Source organism: Thalassophryne amazonica, chromosome 12 (genome assembly GCF_902500255.1).
Source record: "Thalassophryne amazonica chromosome 12, fThaAma1.1, whole genome shotgun sequence".
Lineage (NCBI taxonomy): Eukaryota > Metazoa > Chordata > Actinopteri > Batrachoidiformes > Batrachoididae > Thalassophryne > Thalassophryne amazonica.
The window spans coordinates 82,719,823-82,732,110 of NC_047114.1; the positions used below are offsets into that span (position 1 = coordinate 82,719,823).

General features: G+C 40.3%; 1 protein-coding gene across 2 annotated transcripts in view; it reads right to left on the minus strand.

Moving 5' to 3' along the window:
* The window catches only part of nadkb (NAD kinase b), a 38,483-nt gene extending 26,217 nt beyond the window's left edge, over positions 1-12,266 (minus strand). Inside the window, exons 1-4 of one of the 2 annotated variants that reach the window (XM_034183499.1) lie at positions 12,166-12,228; positions 3,197-3,305; positions 1,316-1,611; positions 1,144-1,227 (exon numbers count right to left, since the gene is read on the minus strand). In XM_034183499.1, the coding sequence (XP_034039390.1) occupies positions 1,144-1,227; positions 1,316-1,608 (377 nt within the window). In that variant the 5' untranslated portion in view covers positions 1,609-1,611; positions 3,197-3,305; positions 12,166-12,228. Of the gene's footprint in view, positions 1-1,143; positions 1,228-1,315; positions 1,612-3,196; positions 3,306-12,165 lie in introns of both variants that reach the window. The other variant, XM_034183500.1, reaches the window with a different exon arrangement.
* Positions 12,267-12,288: the final 22 nt, after the last annotated feature.

Consider the following 12,288-nt stretch of genomic DNA (forward strand, 5'->3'; position numbering starts at 1 on the left):
CCTTTTGGCAAACTCCAGGTGGGCTGCCATCATGTGCCTTTTACTAAGTAGTGGCTTCCGTCTGGCCACTCTACCATACAGGCCTGATCAGTGGACTGCTGCAGAGATGGTTGTCCTTCTCAAAGGTTCTTTTCTCCCCACAGAGGAATTCTGGAGCTCTGACAGAGTGACCATCGGGTTCTTGGTCACCTCCGTGACTAAGGTCCCTTTGCTCCAATCTCTAAGTTTTGATGGTCGGCCAGCTCTAAGAAGAATCTTGGTTGATGATGAAGGCACCTGTGCTCATTGGGACCTTCAAAGCAGCAGAAATGTTTCTGTACCCTTCCCCAGATTTGTGCCTTGAGACAATCCTGTCTCAGAAGTCTACAGACAATTTCTTTGACTTCAAGCTTGGTTTGTGCTCTGACATTCACTGTCAACTGCAAGACCTTATATGTAAATGTGTGTGTGCCTTTCTGTGTCAAGTCCAATCAACTCAATTTACCCCAGGTGGACTCAAATTAAGCTATAGAAACATCTCAAGGATGATGAATGGGAACAGGATGCACCCAAGCTCAATTTTGAGCTTCATGGCAAAGGCTGTGAATGCTTATGTACGTGTGATTTATTGTTCTAATTAGCAAAAATCGAGAAAAAAAACTTTTTCCACATTGTCATTATTGAGTATTGTGCGTAGAATTTTGAGGAAAAAAATGAATTGAATTCATTTTGGAATAAGGCTGTAACATAGCAAAATGTGGAAAAAGTGAAGCGCTGTGAATACTTTCTGGATGCATTGTAGATTTTGGTGCAGTAGGTCAACTAATGAAAGCTCTTGTATGTAGCTCTTGACTCTACAAACATTCCAACCAAAGTTTACTTGGAACTAAAATCACTTCCATAGATTTTACTAACTGTTCCAGATGGAAGAAGCTGTTAACAGGAACAACTTTAGAGATAAACACAAAGTAGGCCAGTGCAGCCGTTAGTAACACTGACAGGGGAGCCTTAGAGATTAACACAGTGAGCGAGGTTGCTGGGCTGAACTGTTCCGTTAGATTTATAGTGATCAAAATCTTATTCTACATAAAATTAGGCAAAACGATTAATAAGCTATGTTAGCCCGATGGCTGTAATCACAGAGTATAAAAAAAAAATGCTTACATGACAGATGTCGGGTTGGGAAGAATACAAGCTTTAGGTCCAAAGTGAGTGGCTGGGTACGGCCCATGGAGAAAGTGAGCTCTCCTGTGAAAAGAAAAAGGGAGTCAAGTCAAGACCCGATCACAAAGTGACCACACAGCTTACCAGCTGGCAACCTGCAGTGCAAAACAACCTCTTAGGTGAGCTTTCCACTGTGTCAGTCATTGAGTTGGAAAGCTCAGAATGCTCGTGTTGGCCTGGCAACCTCCGCCGCTCAATCTCCCAGGGCAGCTGTTCATGACTACTTCCTCGACGCAGCGATCTCTTGCCTTCCCTCCGTCTCCTTGGTGACTTGACTGGGTGCTCTGTGTGTTTGAAGGGCTTTGCTGACTCCGAGAGCTGACCAGCATCGACTGAAGGTTGCACAGTACACCCGTCGGACACTGCCAGGGAGCCTGATGATGGACTGGTCTTCAAATCATCCATGTGCTGGGAACAAAACGGGAAAGATATTTTAAATAGGTCATTCTAGTAAATGAAATGGCTCACAGCTCAATTATGTCACCATTTCATATGCTAGAAGATTACATTTTTTTGGAATGTGCATGTGTACTGGGCTAAGCCAAAGATAGTAAACACAGGCATGCATGCACAGCACCTGGCATTTACAACACTGATTTTCCTTGTCAGAATCTACATCATGGAAAATGTAAATTCAACCAATTTTCAGCAAAGGTTCATTCAAGTCATCAAACACACCTCTTGATGAATTTTTTTTCTTTCTATTTTTTTGCAATCATGTGACGTGCTTATAGTTGTGTGTTGACCTCGTCATCTGCACATACACACGCAAAACTGCAAACAGGCTTATCATTTCATTTTAATATGATTTTCTGAATTCTATGAGTTGCATTTTTTTGTTTAGAGTGGTATATAAACATATGGTTGACAGATTTGGACGCTAACCAGTGACCTATGGCAATGACTGGATGCCTTTGTTACTTGTCTTGGTCTCTTCTGAGAATCCTTTGGTATGGCTGGAATGACTGTCAAACATTTACTCAAACTCAAGGAAGGCGTATCTTATGCATAGTGACAGAAGATCAGTTACAACACTTTGTCCATGCATGAGTACTGAAGACCCCAGCAGCTGGGGAAAGCCCAAGTGAATGCCTGTGTTTAACCTGGCTGCAGCAGATGGTGATGTTTGAGAGGTGCAGATGGTCCAGTCGTCTGCCTGGGTGGTTGCCATCCAGCACCAAAGGCAATTCCCTGGTGTGGCAGATGTGGCGACACACGGCACCATGCTTTCACCTGACCTACTCTAGACAGATTTACCATGCTGCTGCTTTCGCTTCCTAATTTGACAATTCCATTCAATTTTCACATCCGTTTTTGCCTTCAGTGGTCCTGCTGTGATCCACCTGTCCTAGAGACTTCTTATCCCAAAGGGATGTAGAAATAATGGACAAACCATTATTCTGTGCGACCTCTGAAAGCAGTAATGAAGGTGACAGTCTCATGGAATTGCACAATTATGGGTGTACATTGAATCTAAGACTCATTGAGTAACTTGGAAATGTTCATGTATCCATCCCTTGGGTTTTGTAAAGAAAACTTACTGTAACAGTCATGATTTGTGTTAAAAATAATCCTTACATCTGGTTTGTTAAATTACTTATGGGCTCTTAACACATACTGCGTATACACAAATGGTCCCAATATCTCAATGTTTAATGCAACGTTATAGTTAAAAGCTTACCATCTATAACATGATAAAGTACAGAAATTGTACCACTGTTCAAATACCTGTGGACCTGACGGTAACAAAAACCTTCGATTTAAGTAAGCAACTTGAAAAACATCACAAGCTTCTTCGTTTCACAACATTAAAGTATATATAGATAACTATTTGTGGAATTTACAAGGTAAGTGATACTGTACTTAGTGTCTATACTGCCGTCTGACGGACATCATGGTCATTCACATACGACATTTTCTTAGATGAAGAATATTCAGAGGCCCTGAAGTTTAATAACATTCAAAGTTCTTTTACATCCTTCTCTAAGCCTACCTTCTCTGCTAAATGACTATGCTGAGCGTTTATTTCTGTGACAACAATCTTATCTCTGCCACCTGGGACCTTGAATACCACACGTGTATCACAGTCTTCTCTGTATCTGCTGGAAATAAACAAAAACACACAAATTGGACAAGCTGCAGTTGAGCTGACTTGGCATTCAGCACACCGTAAAGTTCTATCAGGGATGTTGACATTATTATATAGGATTTTCCTTAACATACATAGACTCGGTTGCAGATACCACCATGTTTGTTGTGTGCGATGCATGCTGGGAAGGCAAGGGGGCAAACAACAACAGTGACTCCAGAGTCCAGACTTCACTACATTCACAGTGGAACAACTAAAAGAATTCTTAAAGTTATCCAAAATAGTTGCCTCTTTAGATGCTTACCTCCTTTGCTTCTCCTCCTTTTATTCAGCATGGGTGGAGGTGAACACTGTGCCAAAAATAACTGAGGCTTTTACGTGCCTTGAAAAACATTACCACTGGCCACCTGGATTAACTAACTTACACGTTAGCTTCTCATGCTAACTCCGTCATCAAATTGACCTTCGTCAGCAGAGATGGCATTCACAACTGCACGTCAGATAATTTTTATTTCAGACTAACCTATCATGGCGATATGATGACAGAAAGATTGTTCTGAGAGTCTGTGTTCACAACTGCATCGCATCACTGTCACAGAAGTTTTTAAAGACAAACATAAAAATCTGACTTATTTCTGTTGTCATGGTGCTGTGATATATTACTCTTAAATGAATGAAGGAAGTGGCTATTCATGCGCAGCTGTATTAATAATTCCAAATCCTATTTGTATGTAACGCAGAAATTATGGTTAGGATTAGTGGTTGCGGTTAATGCAGTTTAGGAATCTACCTCTGTATCAATAGTAAATACACATACAAGTACATAGCCTCACAATCATGTGAGCTATATTTACGCATTAACGTACAAACAGAATTTCACTGTATGAATACAGCGACATATGGATAGTCACTGCCATGAATGAATAAAGTGATTTTATTTCAAAACAAAACACAACACACAGAAAAGAAAATTAATCCACAAGAAAAATGTCAATCAAGAAACAATGCTGGAAAAGGAGTAGGAAAAAGTAAACACTTATAAACTACTACTCGTTCTCATTAGTCACATATTAAAATAAATGGCAACAATAAAAATGGAGTGAACTGCACAAGAAAGAATCTTGGTACCAGTGTACATTTGAGATTCGAACATTTATTATTACAATAATGCACAATGGTAGCCAAAGAGGTTAAGTGCGCTTGTTTCCAGGTTCCCGGCTCAAACCCCACCCCTGCGCATTCTCCAGTATGGAGTTGTGTCAGGAAGTGCATCCAGTGTAAATCTTGTGCCAAATCAACATGCTGTGGCGACACAGAGTGAAAATAAGGAAGATGTCGAAGGGACTTACTTTTATCAGTGGTAATTTTTTTTAAGACAGACATATAAGTTATTTCTGGCGCAGTGATCACCTCCACCCACGCCAAACGAAAGGAGAAGAAGCAAAGCCTTAAGTAAGTAACTAAGGTTTATTTATATAGCACCTTTCAAGATAGAAATCACAAAGTGCTTCACATAAGAACAAAGAAATTAAAAGCAGCAGAAACATAGAACCATAAAACTAGGTAAAAGCCAGCCTATACAAAAGGGTCTTTAGCTTCACTTTAAATGTTTCAACAGAGTCCACAGAGCATAGGTCCAAAGGCAGTGCATTCCACATTTTAGGTGCCACCACCTCGAAAGCACAGTCTCCCCTGGTCTTCAGTCTTGTCCTAGGCACAACCAATAGGCCCAGGTCCGAAGACCTCAGAGACCTGCTTGTCACATATGGATGTAATAGCTCGGTGATATAAGATGGCATTTGACCATGCAGAGCTCTAAAAGTCAGTACTAGAATTTTAAATTGGAGTCTGAAATGGATGGGGAGCCAGTGCAAGGAGGAGAGGATTGGGGTTATATGTGACCTCTTTGATGACCTCGTCAGCAGTCTTGCAGCCGCATTCTGAACCGTTTGTAAGCGGTCCAAGGAGGACTTGCTAAGGCTAAAAAATAGTGAGTTACAGTAATCCAGACGTGACGACACAAATGCATGAATGATCATCTCCAACTCCGCCCGAGACACAATGCTGCGCAGACGGGCAATATTACGCAAATGGAAGAAACAAGACTGTGCCAGGCGGGTAACATACGCGTCAAAATTGAGGGAGTGATCGAACGTAACACCCAAGTTCCTCACTGCTGACCGAACAAAAGGGGCCAGAGAACCAAGATTCCCAACCACAGTGGGAACAAACTCGTCAGGGGCACAAACAAGGACCTCAGTTTTTGCTATATTTAAAGACAAATAGTTGGCCGCCATCCAGCCACCAATAACCATCTGCATAACAGTGATAGGAGACATCTTTAAAACTGCTCAAGACATGACCAAGTGGGAGCAAATATAGAGCAAACAATATAGGTCCCAGAACAGAACCTTGAGGCACACCACAGGATAGCATGGCAGAGGAGGACATAAATTTACCAGTAGCAACAGCAAAAGTCCTGTGTGAAAGATAAGATAAAAACCAGTCCAGAGCAGACCCAGAAATGCCCACCCAAGTCCTTAGTCTCTCAACTAAAACTCCATGATCCACCGTGTCAAAAGCTGCAGAGAGATCTAAAAGGACAAGTACAGAATATTCACCTGCATCTCTGCGCATTAAAATATCGTTTGAAACTCTGAGAAGGGCAGTTTCTGTAGAGTGCAAGTGACGGAACCCAGACTGGAATTTATCAAGAATATTATGTTCAGCTAAAACCTCATTAAGCTGTTTGGCCACCACTTTCTCTAAGTCATTTAAATGGTCAGCCCTTGCCTTCCCAGGGTGCACCGCGCACAACAAACATGGCGGTATCTGTGATGGTGCAGTGCATGCATTAACTGGCCACTCATGAACAGGGCTGGTATGATTTAAATCAGCTGATTAAATCAAGATTTAAATCACTTAAAAAAAAAAAAAAAAATCAAAAAGATCATCAAAATTTTTTTTTTTTTTTTTTTTAATCAGTGCTTAAAACATCACCAAAATATGAAATCAGTATCAGTACCATTAATTAATGGTACTTATGGTTACTTGGACAAATGATAACTGAGAATCTTAAATCAGTAATGTCCTGTTAAGATCACATGTGGACTAATTAGTGGATTATCTCCAGCAGGGTCATGCTCAGTCATGCATGAATGAAGACTTTGTCTGTCACTGCTTCTTATGATAAGAAGGAAGCCTGAAAGTTGCAGCCTGAACGTTGCGTATGGCTAAATAAGTACCAAACAGGAGTAAGATGCTTTCAAATACTGAACAATAACCTTTTCCAAACCGAGAATTTGCATTCAGAAAATGGGGCATGTTAGTTGTAGTCATTATATTTAGCATGGAATAACCTTGTACATGTCAATAAAGATTTTAACTGATATTTGTATAGTCTCATTTAGAAGAGTGAAATGAATAAAAATGAAAAAAAAAAAGTATATTTAAATCAATAAAGGTCGAGTTAAATAAAATAAAAAAAAAGAATAAATCAAAAATCATGACTTTTTAGAAAAAAAATTTTATTTCTTTACCAGCCCTGCTCATGAATATTCTGTTCTAAGTCACATGCTATTAATAGTGTACTAGTGTGTTGCCTGTGGGGATCCACTGGCTCTAGATTGGGTTTATAAAATAGGTAGCTGACATTTTTCAAGGGTGGTAATAAATTAAGCAATGAGTTGGAATAGCGTGTGAGTCCAGAATGAAAATAGAACCGTAGACCTCAACAATTTGTAGAAGAGGAACTCAACCCTTTCATTTCCTGTTAATTATGTCATTTTTAATGTTAATTTACTATCTTAATGCATTTATAAATTGTTGAGGTTGTTCTTATCATATACACACTATTATTACTATTTTTATTTTATTATTACTTCTATTTTGTCATCTGATTTTTAAATGGACCACAATGGAAATAAGTGTTTTCACTTTCTTGTCATCCATATATTTTTAATGGATTTACAATTATATGCACTTACAATCATGCTTTTAACATAAAGATGATTTACTGCTCCCCACTGGAAAGGCGTGGGAGTCCAAAATGTAATTAGAAGTGTCAGTTAATATTCATAGCTTCTCCAAACTATTAGTCCTATCAGTGTTCAGTTTTGGCACCGTTCATTCTTGACCAAAACTACATAAGCTTGCCAAATAGCAATGTCAGTTGTACTATGTTTGGCCTTGATTGAAGTTGCACTCACACACTCTGTAAGCAGGTGGTTTTAATTTGTCAAACAAAGACAGTGGCTGAAGACATTAAAACCAATAATCATTTCACTCATGGTACCAACACGAAACTTAAGTCACTCATGGTGATAGCAACATGAGACTTATCTAAACTGACAAAACCAATTGAGCTACAAAAATACAATAAATCAATAACACTAAATTAACATAAACCACAATAACAACATTTAAAACCTCAAAACCCTGAACTCTCATAGTGCATTTCAGCACAGCATCCACTGTTTACTGGTTAGCTAAAATTGCTAATTTCTCCAAAAATATTTGTCCTATCAACTTTCCATTTTCGCAGCGTTTGTCCTTGACCCAAAATACATAAGCCTGCCAAACAGCAAATGTCAGCTCTCCCTGCTTTTTGTGTGATCGAAGTCACTCACACACACACACACACACACACACACACACACACACACACACACACACACACACACACACACACACACACACACACACACACACACACACACACGCCACTTGGCTATTATAATATAGATACACTGGAGCTGAATGTGTACCCGAGGTATAAGGAGTGTCTAATGTTGTCACGCAATGCTGGTGTCACCACTGGTCATGTACGTGGCAATGTTTGTAAACAGCTACTATCAGCTAATTACAAGCCTGAGAAATATCACGCTGGAAATCTAGCCAAGTCACGCTAGCGCAAAAATTACATTCACACCCAAGTTAGTTTTCATGGCTCAAACTCCCGTTCCAAGAAGCTGTCATAAATTGTATCTCTTCGATGACATGAATGATCGTAGAATTACTACTCACTATCGAGTTGGCCGCTGACAAGGTGACCCTGACCTTGTCAGCGGTCAGTGTTGTGCGAAATTCAGTTCTCCTGAAATAATCTGTTTCCCTGGTGTCGGGAGCGTGCACAACAACTGTAGAGGCGGCTTCCACAGTCTGCATATAATTTCTGATCAAGTCGTCTGTAAAACAATAACGCATAATCATTTATCGTGTCAAGGATCTTATTTCATCTTTGAACCTGCTGTTTCCAGTATAAAAATAAAACATGTTCTTGTTTTTGACACGTTTCGTGTTTTGTGTCCCTTTTTTTTTTTTTTTTGCACAGAAAGAACCATAGTCTTTTCCAAGTTGACTCATGTTTACTTGAACGATAGTTTAACCTGACAGATAAAGTCAGTCACCCAAACACATGGCTTTTATTTATTATGCATATAGCATCCGGGTTGTCCGTCCGTCTGTCCGTCCTTCCGTCTTTTCGTCTGTCTGTCTGGTCGCGATTCGTTTGCCGCAACGTAGCTTGGCACTTATTGCTCGCAAAAACGTCATATTTGGTGGGTACATGTCTTGGAGGAGTACTTCGCATGGGCTCGAAGACCGGTGACCTTGACATACTTTTCAAGGTTACCAGTGGTCACAACTGTCAAATCCTTCGCCGCAACGTAGCTTGGCACCTATTGCTCGCAGAAACTTCATATTTGGTGGGTACATGCCTTGGAGGAGTACTTCGCATGGGTTCAAAGGCCAGTGACCTTGACCTACTTTTGAAGGTCACCAATGGTCACAACTGTCATACCTTTGCCGCAACGTAGCTCGGCACCCTTTGCTCACAGAAACTTCATATTTGGTGGGTACATGCTTTGGAGGAGTACTTCGCATGGGTTTGAAGGCCGGTGACCTTGACCTACTTTCCAAGGTCACAACTGCCAAATCCTTTCCTGTAACGTAGCTCAGCACCTACTGCTCACAGAAACTTCATATATGATGGGTACGTGCCTTGGAAGAATACTTCGCATGGGTTCAAAGGTCGGTGGCCTTGACCTACTTTTCAAGGTCACAACTGTCAAATCCTTCGCCTGAAATTTGTTTGCCACAATGTACCTCGGCACATATTGCTTGCAAATACTTCATATTTGGTGGGTACAAATTCAAATTTATTAATTTATATAGCGCCAATTCACGATGAACTCGTCCCAAGGCGCTTCACACAACATAAAACAACAACAAAAAAACTGAATTAAAAATTTAAAACAATAAAAAGATGACCATAAAAGACTCTGTGACCGAAAGACTTTTCATTCACCCTGGGAACACATAGAAGTCCTGCACCCTGAGAATGCAGGGCCCGAGCCGGTACATAGGGGCTTACCAGGTCAGCCAGATAGGGAGGTGCAAGTCCATGAACAATTTTATAACCTAATAACAGTACTTTAAAATCCGATCTTGCAGCAACTGGAAGCCAGTGCAGGGACGCCAAAACGGGCGTAATGTGGTCAAACTTTCTGCTTTGTGTCAAAAGTCTGGCAGCAGCATTTTGAAAAAGTTGAAGACCCCTAATCCTGGACTGCGGTAAGCCAGAAAATAGAGCATTATAATAGTCCGATCTAGAAGAGATAAATGCATGAATCAAAGTCTCAGCATCAGCCATAGCCAGGATGGGACGAATCTTCGCTATATTTCGCAAATGGAAGAAAGCAGTCCTCGTAATGTCTCTAATGTGGAGATCAAAGGACAACGTAGGATCAAAAATTACTCCAAGTTTCCTCACTTTATCCGTATGATGTATAACACATGAACCTAAGCTAAGTGCTAGCTGATCAAATTGATGCCGATACCTCGCTGGACCAAGAACCATAACTTCAGTCTTATCAGAATTTAAAAGTAGGAAGTTACTAGACATCCAACTTCTTACTGACACAAGGCAATCTTCCAAAGATTTTATGTGAATGAGATTACCAGCAGTTATTGGCATGTACAATTGAGTGTCATCAGCATAGCAATGAAAGGGAATCCCAAAGCGCCACAGTATATTCCCAAGGGGTGCTACATAAAGGGAAAAAAGCAGCAGGCCTAAAACGGATCCCTGCGGAACCCCAACTTCATGTCCCTGCGATCAGAGGAGGTGCCATTACACAATACACAGTAAGAACGACTGGACAGGTATGACGTCAACCATGCAAGAGCAGTTCCAGTAATCCCAAAGTGATTCTCCAGCCTACTGAGTAAAATATGATGATCCACAGTATCAAACGCAGCACTAAGATCCAACAGCACCAAGACTGTAGTGGTATCTGAGTCCATTGCTCACAAAAGGTCATTCACTACTTTAGTAAGTGCTGTCTCTGTGGAATGATATTTTCTAAAAGCAGACTGCAGTGGCTCAAAAAGATTATTCTCAGTGAGGTAGTCCACGAGCTGTCGCAAAACCACTTTTTCCAGGATTTTAGAACAAAATGATAGATTTGATATCGGTTTGTAATTTTTCAATACACTAGGGTCGAGATTGGATTTCTTAAGTAATGGTTTAATCACTGCAGCCTTGAAACATTTAGGAACAGATCCAGAGTACAAACCTTGGAGGAGTACTTTGCATGGGTTCGAAGGCCGGTGACCTCGACCCACTTTTTGTTGTAGGCTGATCGGGAAGGGCGGATGGGGGTCACACACACCACATTCACTATATACCTTCTGTCTTGCAAGAATAAATTGCATATATGGGTATTAATGTTCATAAATGGTTCTGCCAGTGTGGCACTTACCATTACTATATATGCAGACAGGGGAAAGAAAAAAAAAAAAAGACAATAGTTGCATTTGTTCGAAGGCTACTGACTTTTTATGGTCACTGTTGGCCACATCCTCTAAATAAATATAATGTCAATGTCCAATTTTTCCACTGTGTATCCCAGTTTACAGCAAACACATGAGGGTTCAACCAAATACCTACCCCACACGTACATATTACTGCGCTTTACATGGAAAATATTACTGCGCACAGGGCATTTCGTGACAAAGTGTCTCTAGTTTTTATTACTGATATACAGGCTGGAAGCTCTGTGGTGGACCCAAAAAAAATCAAGGTTTCCTTAAGAGATCAGACATTGAATCATTTTAATGACTTTTAATCATTAATGTGCTTTGTGTCTTAAAATCATTTGCTGTAGCAAATGTATTATTTAAGTAGCTAAATTTCTTCTACTCATCATACACAATTACCTGAATCTGAAATGTGAAACTGAAGACAGTTGATCTTTCCTTACCATAGTTACCTGGGGGAGTAGAATATTTCAGTTTGACTTAGTCACTCTGAAATAATCTGCCCCCCGTATCTAGAACAGACAGTAAACCAGTTATGTTTTGGGTCATTTTTCCACCCTCATGATGGACAATGACTCCTGTGAGTTTGAGGGTATTTACTCTTTACTTACCAAAGTTACCTGGCTGAGGGAACGGGAATGTTTCAGCCTGTCTTTCTCACTCTGAAATAATCTGTTTTCCCCTTGTATCTACGACAAACAATTCCTGATTATATTGTGTTTTAGATATTTTATTCCTCTTGTGATGGACAATCGCTCGAGCTTGTCCTTGATACAGACTTCTGCGTATGCGTAACGAAAGTCGGGACCCGTTAGACGCTAATATAAACACTTCGACTTGAAAAACATCACAGTATTAAACTAAATGAAAGTACAGCTAGATAACTATATGTGTGATTTGATTCACGGTACTTAAAACAGAATTAGCAACCAGCTAGCTGTTCGGTCGCTGGATACTAATTGTCGCTAAGTACAATAAGTAATTAACCCTATAAATTCTGTTCTTCTAGCTGATCTAAGAGCGTGTGAAAATATACAAAACATAACTTCTACCGTCTGGAACAACAGCAAAAAAGTCCAAATGTATTCCAACGCAGCGTTACGATCCGTGTTAGGACCCGGATTTATTATGCACAGGCGCGAAAGTCTTCTTCGTGTGAATTTGCGGCAGACCAG